Source organism: Protopterus annectens, chromosome 2.part0 (assembly GCF_019279795.1).
Source record: "Protopterus annectens isolate FY-2018-M chromosome 2.part0, PAN1.0, whole genome shotgun sequence".
NCBI classification, from domain to species: Eukaryota; Metazoa; Chordata; order Ceratodontiformes; family Protopteridae; genus Protopterus; species Protopterus annectens.
In genome coordinates this window covers 1,274,000,210-1,274,011,552 of record NC_056728.1, presented here as the reverse complement: position 1 = coordinate 1,274,011,552, position 11,343 = coordinate 1,274,000,210, and the positions used below count along the sequence as shown (strand labels likewise).

The following is an 11,343-nucleotide window of genomic DNA, read 5'->3' as shown; positions in this document are numbered from 1 at the left end:
CTGCGTAGGGCATCTGTTGAGTGCCTTGATCCTCTTGGTGAGGTACTTTTAGGGTCTTTCCAGGTGCTGCAGGTGTTGGGTAAGGTACATCCCAAATGGGGCATTGTATTCAATTATGGGCCTGATGAGTGATGAGTAGAGGGGCACAATGACCTCTCTTGATCTAGATGTGAACCCTTTCGTGATAAGGTGGGCTATATAGAAGGTCTTTCTAACCACTTTGCCAACGTGATTGTCAAAGGAGAGATTGCTATCTACGTGGGTCCCCAAATCCTTACTTAATGGATTACCACCTATGTGGTAATTTGTGAGCACTTTGTTTTTCCCAAAGGGGATGACTATGCACTTTTTGGCATTTAGCTTTAGGCCATGGCTCTGGCACCAGTTATCCATCTCTGTGAGACCCTTTAGGAGGATGCTTGTGTCAGTCGGCGAGTTGATTATGGGACCCAGTTTGCAGTCATCTGCGAACTTGGTCAGCCATAGTCCTCCCATGTTAGCCTGTACCTCAGAGAAATATATACCGAACAAGAGAGGTCCCAGGACTGAGCCTTGTGGGATGCCACTTGTAACTGGTTTAGAGTCTGACATGGCACCTGCAATTCTGACCATGTGGGTTCTATCCCTGAGCCAGTTTGCAACCCATCTTGTGACATAGGGGTTGATATTTAAGCTGGTGAGCTTATTTATGATGCCCGAGTGAGGTATTGTGTCGAAGGCTTTTGCGAGATCCAGGTAGGCTGTGTGGACTACCTTCCCTTCATCTATGGCCTTGGTGACTGTTTCAAAGAAGTTGACCAGGTTCAAGAGGCAAGATCTGCCCTTAGCAAAGCCGAATTGGGTAGGATCCAGTGTTTGGAGGTTCCCAATGTCTTTGTTTATGAGTTTCATGATGATATGCTCCATAGCTTTGCAGACCAGGCTAGTCAGGCTTATAGGGCGATAGTTTCTGGGGTCCGTTGTGGCACCACCTTTGTGGAGTGGGACCACTGTTGCTGTATGCCATTCCTTGGGTACATATCCTGTAGTAAGGCTGAGATTGAACAGTGACTTTATGTGAGGGTTCAGTTCTTCTTAGAGTTCGTGTAAGACGCAGCCCGGGACACCGTCCGGTCCCATTGATGCTGTGTTTTTTGCTTTGGAGAGGGCAGCTTTCACCTGTGCATCTGTGATGTCAGGGAGGCTGCACTCTGTTGGGATAGACATTTGCACTGAACCTGTCTGCCAGGATGTTGTCTGTAGGTTCAGTATATTTTTTGTCAATTTGAACTAACTCAGAGCATATCTGGGAGTTGCCACCCAGGTTCCTGACATAACTAAAGAAGGCCTTGTGATTATCTTTAGCATCTTGTGCAATTTTTCTTTCAAAGCTGGCCTAAGATGATTTTATGAGGGATCGTAATTTCTTGCTAGTACTGATCAGAGATGCCTTCCCTTTTTGGGATTTTGCTCTATCATGTAGTAGCTTCCTCCTTCTGTTGTATAGCTTATTTATGGCTGGGGTCCACCAGACAGGTCTCCTGCCTTTGGAGGAATGAGTCTTGGTAATATTTGGGATAGCACGATCCATGCATTCCTGCAGGTGTCCATAGAAAGCATTTGTAAAGGATTCTGCGGTTTGGGACGTATTTTCCACTGGCCCGGGGGCTTTGAAGGATTCCACCTCAGTTTTGAGAAGTGTAAAGTTTGCTTTTGAGAAGTTCTTCACCATGGTTTCCTTGGCTAGGGGTGGGGACGGGATATGGATGTCCAGTAAGATTAATTTATGGTCAGATCTTACCAATGAGTGGTATACCTCTGGCATGGAACATAGAGTCCCCATGTTGGTGATGATCGGGTCCAATATGTTTTCCCCTCTTGTGGGAGTGGTGACCAGTTGTTCCATAGCATTTGAGTTTATAAATTCTAGGAACTGTTGGGCGAGGGTGTTGGGGCTTGAGTAGTGCTCCCAGTCTATGTTTGAGTAGTTGAAGTCACCCAATATAATGGTGTTTGGAGAGACCTTCATATTCTCCAGTGGTCTCAGGAAAGCCAAGTGTGGTTCCTGAGTTTGGGAGGGTGGTCTTTAGCAGGTTACAAACTGAAAGGCAGTTTTGCCCACTGTTAGTTGCACATGGATGGTCTCCGATGCTTCATGCAGTGCCACTAACCTGGAGGGGTGGGTATCATTGATGAATATGGATACTCCCCCTCTTTTTGTGGTTCAGTCTGAGTTTTGGGCCCGAAAAGCATGGTATGAGGTATAAACTATGTAATCCAATGGGCATATTAAAGAGGCACACACGTATTTACTGTTAAGCGCTTTTTGAGGTATAACCTGGTAGTGCTGGGGTGCTCTCGGGAGCCTTGAACCAGGTTTCTGTTACTGCACAGATATCAATATTCTCCATACTGAGGAGAGCCTCGAGTGCGTGCATCTTGAGGTTTAGACTTCTGGCGTTGAGCAGCATTACCCTTAGTTTCTTTTTCTTTGTGTTGTCTATGGAGGTGGGTTTGTCTTTTGAGCCTTGCCTAAAAAAGGCACTATGGGGGTGGCAAGAGCCTTAGCCAGTATTCGAAAGCCCAGGGGTGACAGGTGCATGTAGTCCCTAGCGAAGCAAGGTGGCTTGTCGAGCATGTCATCCCAGGCTGACAGACACTGGATCCCCTTTGAATGACACCAATACTTTAACCAATTGTTAAAATTGATCATTTTGTCTTTATACTGTGGCATCATTCTTTGTGAGGGTAAGATGCTACTCAAGGTCAGGGTCATACTGGTCTGGGCTATATGATCAGAGAGCTCCTCTATGTCTCTTTTCATGTAGTCCAGGGAGGTATGTCTCAGGTCATTCACACCAGCATGGACAATGATGGATTCATATTTGTACTTGCTTTGGAGTGACCTGAGTGCTTGTGTTATGTGGCGGATCCTGGCACCCGACAGGCAGCTTACAGTGACCTTCTCCTTGTTCAGCCTGGTGAGTAGGACGTCAGTGTGTCTGACAATAGAGTCACCTATTGCAAGCGTATTAGGTGTGTTGTTTAGCCTTAAGGGCTGTGACTGTGTGGCAAACTGACTTTGTGAACTATGTGATACATGGGTATTGTTGTGGGGTAGTGGTTGCTTGGATGTCTGCTTTGGAGGTCTCTGCTGCTTCGGCAGATTTTTATTTAGTGCCTCCGAGTATGTTTTTGTGTGTTTATGTGTTTGGCTTTCTGTTGCGATAGGTCTATGTGAGACTGGATTTGTGGTGTGTGTGGTTGCCTTCTCCTCCTGACTGACTGCGCCAGTATTGGGTTGAGAGAGCTCAGCCTCTAGTTTGGCTATATAGTTGCATCTCTCACATATATTTGAGCTTGTTGGGAGGAGGAGAGGGTGGTCTGTGTACATAAGGCAGTTGTAACATTGCCTCAAGATTCCCAGATTCACCAGCTGGACTGGAGAGTAAACCCGAAACTGACTTTTGGACATGCCAGAATAGTATAAAGAACTACTTTTTGACTAATCAAAAAGGACCAATAGGGAGCCAAGTACTTAAAGGGAGTATAAGAGGGTGTAGTGCTTTAGTTTATTAGTGTTTACTTATAAGATTACTTATATGAGCAACTGCAGGGCTTTAGAATGAAAATAGAGTGCTTACTTTGAGATTTAGAACAGTTCTAAGGGAAAAAGTGAAAAGCAGACTTTGTGGAGCCGGGAATAGTTTAAACCTGTTTAACTGGTGCTGCCCGATGCTGCGCTATGCGCAAAATCGTGCAAAACTGCACAAATGCACTCTTGCTGCAACCTTTCTTATATAATTTGGTAGTTATCCCATTTCAGTAATCATTACATGCACATCCAAGAAACCAATAGATGTAGAAAGGTGTGAAATTGCTCATCTGTGTTTTAGCTTTGCTTTTATGGTTTATTTTCCTTCTTTGAATAAAATCTATGATTTTATACAGCAGCTGCCATGGTTGACTGCTTAGATTTACATCTGTTTTACTTTATAATTATCCCTGGTTTATTTCATGTCTTCAGTGACCAGACATAGCTGAAAGCACTGAGATGTTACACTACAGTACAATAGCAGTTGCCTTAGGTTTCTAAGAACTGAAATGACAGGTGGGAAGGGGTGTAGATCTTTGAATCATGAGCTGGGTGATGAGGGAGGACCTGTCTGGGTCTACTGTAGCTATGTATTCATTGCACTGCAGTAGCGTGGACAGTAACCAGTGTCCAGGGATATACATGAAGCCTTCTCAGCTAAGGACAACTTACAAATTGTGAAGGAGAAGATATGCAAGATGAAGGAAAAGCAAAATCACTGTCAATAAATCAGCACGGACAGGAGTGTTTATTAGAATGAGATCACGCCTTGGCCAGCATATGTTTTATTTGTTAATGCCAATAAAATCTCTATTTTACAAAGAACTAAAAAGGCACTTTTTAATAGTTACATCAGGAAAGAAAATATTTATTTACCTAGGAACCTCTTCTTCATTTCTTCTGAAAGACCATGAAAAGCTGTCCAGAAATTCTTGATAACTTCACTGGAGACATCGTACCCTCTGTATTTCACATTCTGTTTATGCAATACAAAACAAAACTTTAGTTATTTGCAATTGTGTGGCACCACAACTTCACAATAAACAGCAACATTAAATACAATGCATAACCCTTGCTTTAACTTAATTATATCTGATTTGTTTTAACTTGGATCACTCCGTCTTGTATCAGAATATGCAATCATTTGTGTAACTTTGTTTCAGATGAAGCCTGGCTAATTACTGCTATAAACTAATCGCCAAAATCAGTCATACTTAATATATGCCACATGGTACTTCTCATGGGACCAAATGCTTTTATATCTTCTCAGAATAGGTAGACCAACATTTCTGACAAAGGAAGAGGCACAGGTGAGTTACAGACAAGCAATCTTGGTTAAGAGAAACAACTGCAGCATTTCAAACAGTTCTTAAAACAAACCCATTTTCACTTCTAAATGTTTGGCGAATGAGTGACTTTAATTAGAAGTCTAACATTAATAGACCTTATCCCCTTGGATGGGTTGAATTGTGGCAGCCTCTATCCCAGAACCCTTTTTTGATGCTAGTGGCCTCCCTGGATAGTGTTGCACCCGACTTTAAAACACAGCCCATTATAGAAGAGCTTATTGTTCATAGTAGCTCTCGTTAGGCATTTAGTAAATTGTTCTGTTGTCTAGCAAATAATATAAAAACGACACACAGACTAAATAACATGGTATTGCTGTCACATCTGGGCCTTAACAAAGAAAGTCACAATGGGAGGGTGAAAAAATGCCTGTGTGTGTGTGTGTTTGTATATATGTGTGTGTGTGTGTGTGTGTTTCATAACCAGAAGCATTACTAGGAAGTGAATACCAAGCTCTGCATATTAGGTGAGTGAGTGATGGTACAATGTTAATACTGCACAGACAAGTGACTTAAATACAACTGTTGTTTTCTTTCAGACAAACTTAAATAGGATCTGGCTGTGTCACAGCAGACTGCATTACTTAAAGTGGGAACTTGGGGGGCTGAAAAAAACTCTTGATTTACAAATGTAAAAAAAAAAAGAAAAAAAAATTAAAAGGAGATGTTAGACAAACATGCACCTGAGTGAACAAAATGAGGAAGGTGAGCTGACCAAAAGGTAGACGTCAGTTTCAACAAAGACAAACAAAAATAAAATATTAAGGGGCTGTAGACTGGTATGAAGCTGAGGTGGTGGATAGGAATTCGTCCTTGGGTGGGGATTTAGAAGATGGTGCCAGAGATACTGTTTTTAATGCTTCTTTTTGTGACCCCTGGACCATGCTGATGAGCTGAAGCCCTGCTGCTCTTACTGTCTATATAACTCTTGAAATATCAAGCTGACTGAGATGTGAAACTGAGGTCTCATCTGTCTCTGCTGGTTATAATTTAGTTGGCTGTTATAGATTTCCTATTACAAGGGGCAAGGCTACATTTCACAACATTTGTATATGCAAACACAAACATGTGGCTTTTACTTTCACACATAGCTTCCACTCACTACCACATATACTACTCATTCAGTCTCCCCTCTTACTCCTCTATCTTCCCCTTCCATCCCATTAGCCCTTCTAGCTTCTTCCACCTTCGTGTAGAGTTTATGCTTTATATCGGCTTGAGTTTAGTGCAATATTTGTATACAAGATTTAGGTATATGAATTTAGAACAGTATCCATTTGAGCTTAGCACTATCTGTATATACATCCTACCTGTATTCCTAGCCTCTAGCTAGATATTGGTATATCTGTTCATTACTATGTTTCATATTGTATGTATAGCGAATGTTTGCTGCAGTATGTGTTATTTGCTATTGTATGTATATTCAATTGTTCTTCATGTACTCTGCTGCTCATTTATTGTTCTGTAGCGCTTTTCTTCTGGGGCCTCCACTGAAAAAGGACCTGTGTCCAGTTGGAATTTCCCGGTAAACAAATAATAATAAATAAAAATAATACTGCTGTTTACTAATTCAGGAATTACATTATCTTGGGGTATTCACCTACTTATGATGTGCGTCAGTCTTGGAATTTGTGTATGTAAATAACAATGGTGTGAGAAGAAACAGTCCCTGGACCCAGTGCCGGCCTTAGCCGAAATGGCACCCTAGGTGAAGTAATGCTACGGTGCCCCTTAAGCCCCGCCCACACCATAGTCAAGAAACACCCCCATTTGAGCCACGCACACAGGCATAAATGAGCTTATTAATGACAAAAACACTGCTAAAAAGGTAAGTTGTCGTCAGTTTATATATAAACCAATGCATATGAAATACTCAGTGCTGTGAGATACAATGACCATTCATTCAGAGTACTACAAAGAGAAAACAAATTCACCTTTTTGATATATTTTATAAAGTCACACAGTTGAAATATGAAATCTTCTACCCCATGTTTACAAAGTTCACTGCTACTGCTGTACATTAGGTCTCCAACATCACTCAGACCCACAGATACACAGTGCTATTCCTCTGCTATGGCAAGAATGCCAAGTAAATTCAATTATTTTTTCATTTATGTTTTAATCAATAGGTATTTTTAACTTCAGCAGCATGTGATCTATGAAACCTACCACCACTACCAAATACCTTTTCAGGTAACTGCACTGATTAACTTCCCTACAAAATTTCAAAAGGAAAATTACAACTAAATAGCCAGGCACTGTGGTGTACAAATATCACACACTTAGTAAATATAGTATGTGTACAGTAAGTCTACATCAAAAACAATCAGTAACGTCATTCTCAAAGCAGAGCAGAATCTTAACAGCTTGTTACAAAATTTCTGAGTGTTAGCAACTCAACAAAAACCGCAAACAGTGCAGTGTGAGAAAACAGACTCAAACCATAAAAATAAAAAAAACTGCACTGTAACTCTACAGTACTAGAAGTACAAGTTTGAATTCAAAATGCAGTTCAGGGAGCGTTAAGAAACTCAACTTTGGCAATACTGACTGACTGCATTCTTGAGTGATATCTCAGTGGCACACAACAGCATGTTGAACAAATTAAAACTCAGGTGTATGCATGCAGCTTAATTATCTTTTATCAAAAAGGAGATTTTCCCGACCCTAACATAACATTTAAAACACCTGGAGAAAGTTGGTACCTGAACCTTTAGTTTTATTAGTTCTTTTCTTACCTAGCAAGATTCACGAGGTACAGTTGAGAAGCATCCACACTATAGATTACCTTGTGAGCTTTGCCAGGTAACAAAACAAATAATAAAAATAAAAGCAATTACTGACTGCCTGCAGATGTTCTCTTCAGTGATAACTCATCTGATTCTGTGCACAACAGCATTCTGAACAAATTAAAACTCAAATGCATGCTTGCAGCATGCTACTTTATTTTCTGGCTAGCGTAACTTTATCTTTCGGTAAAAAGGAGATTTTCCCGACCCTAACACAGCATTTAAAACAAAAACAACTGCAGAAACCTGGTACCTGAACCTTTATTTTTATTAGCTCTTTACCTGGCAAGATTCATGAGGGACAGTTGTTGAGAAACATCCGCACTATAGATTACCTTGAGAGCCTTGCCAGGTAACAAAAGAACAAATAAAAATAACAGCAATTACAAACTGCCTGCAGATGTTCTCTTCAATACCTCATGGACACAGTACAGCAGCATTTTGAAAAAAAAACTGAACTGCATGCATGCAGTTGCAGGCTGTTAGGTTCATGTTCACATCTTTGCTTATTCGTGTAGAGTAGCCTTTCAGCCCCACACCCCTCAAATCCCTCACTCTCAGCTTTCTTGTTTCATGAACACCCACATATTGTGACATTTTTGATACCACCATTTCATTTCAGATGAGGATCATAAAATTGGCACCACCTACTCTGGAGACTACATCCAGCTTTACAAAAGACTGTCATCATTTCTGTGTACATGCACACACAGAACCAGTGGCTGAAAACAGCAACACTAGCATTATTTTTTCAAATGTATGGCTCAGTGACTGGGATTATCCCGTCCAATAACAATATAGTGTTTTGCTTTTGTATATTTTAATCATGGTAAACGACAGTAACAAAATAAACTAGCTGGAAAACCAGATCCAATGGAACCAATCAGAAAAAAGTGTCTCCAAAACACAGAATGTAATTTGTTATATACTGACAAAAGTGCTAAATAAACCTATTTTGAAGGAGACACTTTTCTTGTGACTGGTTCCATTGGATCTGGTTTTCCTGTTGGTTTGTTTTGATTCCTGGGTTTTCTATTGACTAAATACATTGCACAAAACCATTAGTCTATCCCTTAAGGAATCACTAAAAATCTAAAATCTTAAACTTATTTGGGGGGTTATGTTACAGCATGTTCAGTACTTGCAATGGTAAACACTAGCATCACGGAAAATAAAACAACTAAAATACCTCAGCTACAAACTGATGCCAACATCACTGAAAAGAAAACAAGTAAAATACCTCGGCTACAAACCGACACCAACATCACTGCATGCAAAGAATCGTATTAAGAAGATATTTCCACTTGGCCCTGTATGCGGAACACTGTCTTACTGCTTTTATGTGCGAGCGCATGTTAATGTACCCTGGGAGCATGATACATTATTTTCTTTTTTTCTGGATAATTAATTATCTCTTACAAAGATTTCCCAGACCCTAACATAAGCGTGCTGCCTGCCTGAGCAAATATATAATATGATACAATCCATCCAACTTACCTTAAGGCAATCAAAAGCAATGAAGCAGGCAGACACAAAACATACCCCCCAAAATCACTGTTTGTGTAGCCCGCATGGTGAGGAGAACCAGGCCGACAATGATTCAAGCACGTCCATCCAGAGATTGTTTCAGGAAGTAATGAAAGCTAATAGACGCGCCCGCCTCTATCTCGTTAATGAAGAAAGGAATGCGAGGCGGGCGTGATCTGAGCTATATACTGTCGACTGAAGCAGTAGCGTCAGTGGTATGAAAGCATCACAAGAGTAGCCACTGAGACTGTCACTCATCACATAGGTGCGGTGGGGGGGATGGAAGACCACAGTAGAGAGCCATGCTATTTGCTGTGGAATCGTGCTTTGGACTATGGAAGTGGAGGAGGGCACAAATGCTACAATATGGGCGCGGGCGGTGAAACTGAAAAGTGAAGAAGTAAAGAAACTAAGTAAGCGGTTGCCTAGTTCGCCTATGCCTAAGGCCGGCCATGCCTGGACCGTATTTTAATGTAACAGGGGTGTCAAGTTTTGCTGCTTTTTTAAAAGCTGCACAATTATATTCACATTTATGAGTACCAAACATACGTGTTGTAAACTTTATTCTTGAATGAGTACAGAGACATGATCAAACTGTAAACAGAAGCACCAGGCCAGTGTCTTTGCTGACTAAAAGTAGATGCATCACCCACATTGTGCAGTCAGTACAGATGTGATTATCTACATGAGGGACAGGCTCTCGCATGCACTTTTATCCCTGACATGTACAAAAGTGCACGCAGTCTGTGTGCTACATATACTATCTTCTGCATGTCTCCATAGTTGCAATCCAACCTATTTATCAGGAAGGGTATGTTAGGAACATTCTATAGGTTATGTGGGGGGGTATGTTAAGTTGAGTATTACTGTCTGCCTCTATCACAGACATGATTATCAGACCTGGGGTGAATTTCTGATTTCCCATCCATTGGTCAAGGTCATGCTTAAATAGAGTTATTGATAGACTGTGCTTCTCATGGATGGAGAACCTGTTCCAGAGCATGGGGAATCCCCTAAGGCACACATCTGTCTCACCAACATGTCTTATTTGTGTCACAATCAAAATTTAAATCTTTGGATCTAGTGGTTCTGATGCTGTTCATTTTGTGGATGTTCAAAAGGTGTGTCAGAGCTGGATCTAAGGATGCCTTTTAAGCCAGGCATAGATCACCTCTCAGTAACCTGTAGGAGACAAAAGTATAGAGACAAGTCTTTAAGGCGATCTGTATAGGACAATGTGTTAATACCCTTGATTCTCCTAGTACGGAATCTCTGTAGACTTTCCAACTGTTGCATATATCTGATCAAGTACATAACAAAGAGATCCAAGCACATTCATTTATAGTAATCAACTGTTTACTTCTATGCAACAGCTGTAAGAATGAAATCTGAATTCAATTTCTCATAGGCGATATTTCTCAGTGTCGTTTACTGTAGCCACTACTTCAGAATGATAGGTAGACTGAGTTACAATTTTTGCACTGGCAAATCAGCAACAAACCTGACAAAATGTCATGCAGTGCAGAAAGGAATCCTACAAAGTGCAAGAAATACAGGCAGCATCAGAGACATTGGACAAAAGACCATGGTAAGAATCAGGGACACTGGGACTCAGCACAGGAGGAACAACTACAGTCAAAGCTATTGCTGTGCTAGTGAGTTTAAGATGAACAAAGGAATATTCACAAATATAACAAAGGCAATGTTATGTTTTGTCTAGTAACTGGGGAAAGAGAATAAAGCATGAAAAAGGTTCTGTGCCTTCTTTCACCTTAAAAATGGTATCTACCCCACAACCAGCCCTGTAAAGCATTCCTATGTTCTGTGCCCTCTCACGGTTTACTAAGAGTTTTTATCTTACATGGTTTTAGGGTTGCCACCTTTTCAAAAGCTCAAAGTGGGACATTTTTTGCAGAAACGTTAGATTTTGTAGGGCAAAACATACCCACGGCCAGTACAAAGGACAGAACTTCACTTTTTTGCCAGAATAACATCTTATTCTTGTAGCATTTTAGTTGCTTATTCTGCTTCTTATAACATTTAGGTGTTTCAGATCGAAAATAACTGTTTTATGCAACTATTAAAGAAAATATAGGAGACATTGTTT

The 11,343-nt window shown here is 40.8% G+C and overlaps 1 protein-coding gene across 4 annotated transcripts in view; it reads right to left on the bottom strand.

The window, feature by feature from the left end:
* Positions 1-11,343, bottom strand: part of LOC122793445 (probable E3 ubiquitin-protein ligase HERC4) — a 1,684,714-nt gene that overhangs the window by 31,950 nt on the left and 1,641,421 nt on the right. For all 4 annotated transcript variants that reach the window (XM_044061446.1, XM_044061448.1, XM_044061445.1 and 1 more), the window contains one exon: positions 4,451-4,550. In XM_044061446.1, coding sequence (XP_043917381.1) covers positions 4,451-4,550 — 100 coding nt within the window. The remainder of the gene's footprint in view (positions 1-4,450; positions 4,551-11,343) is intronic.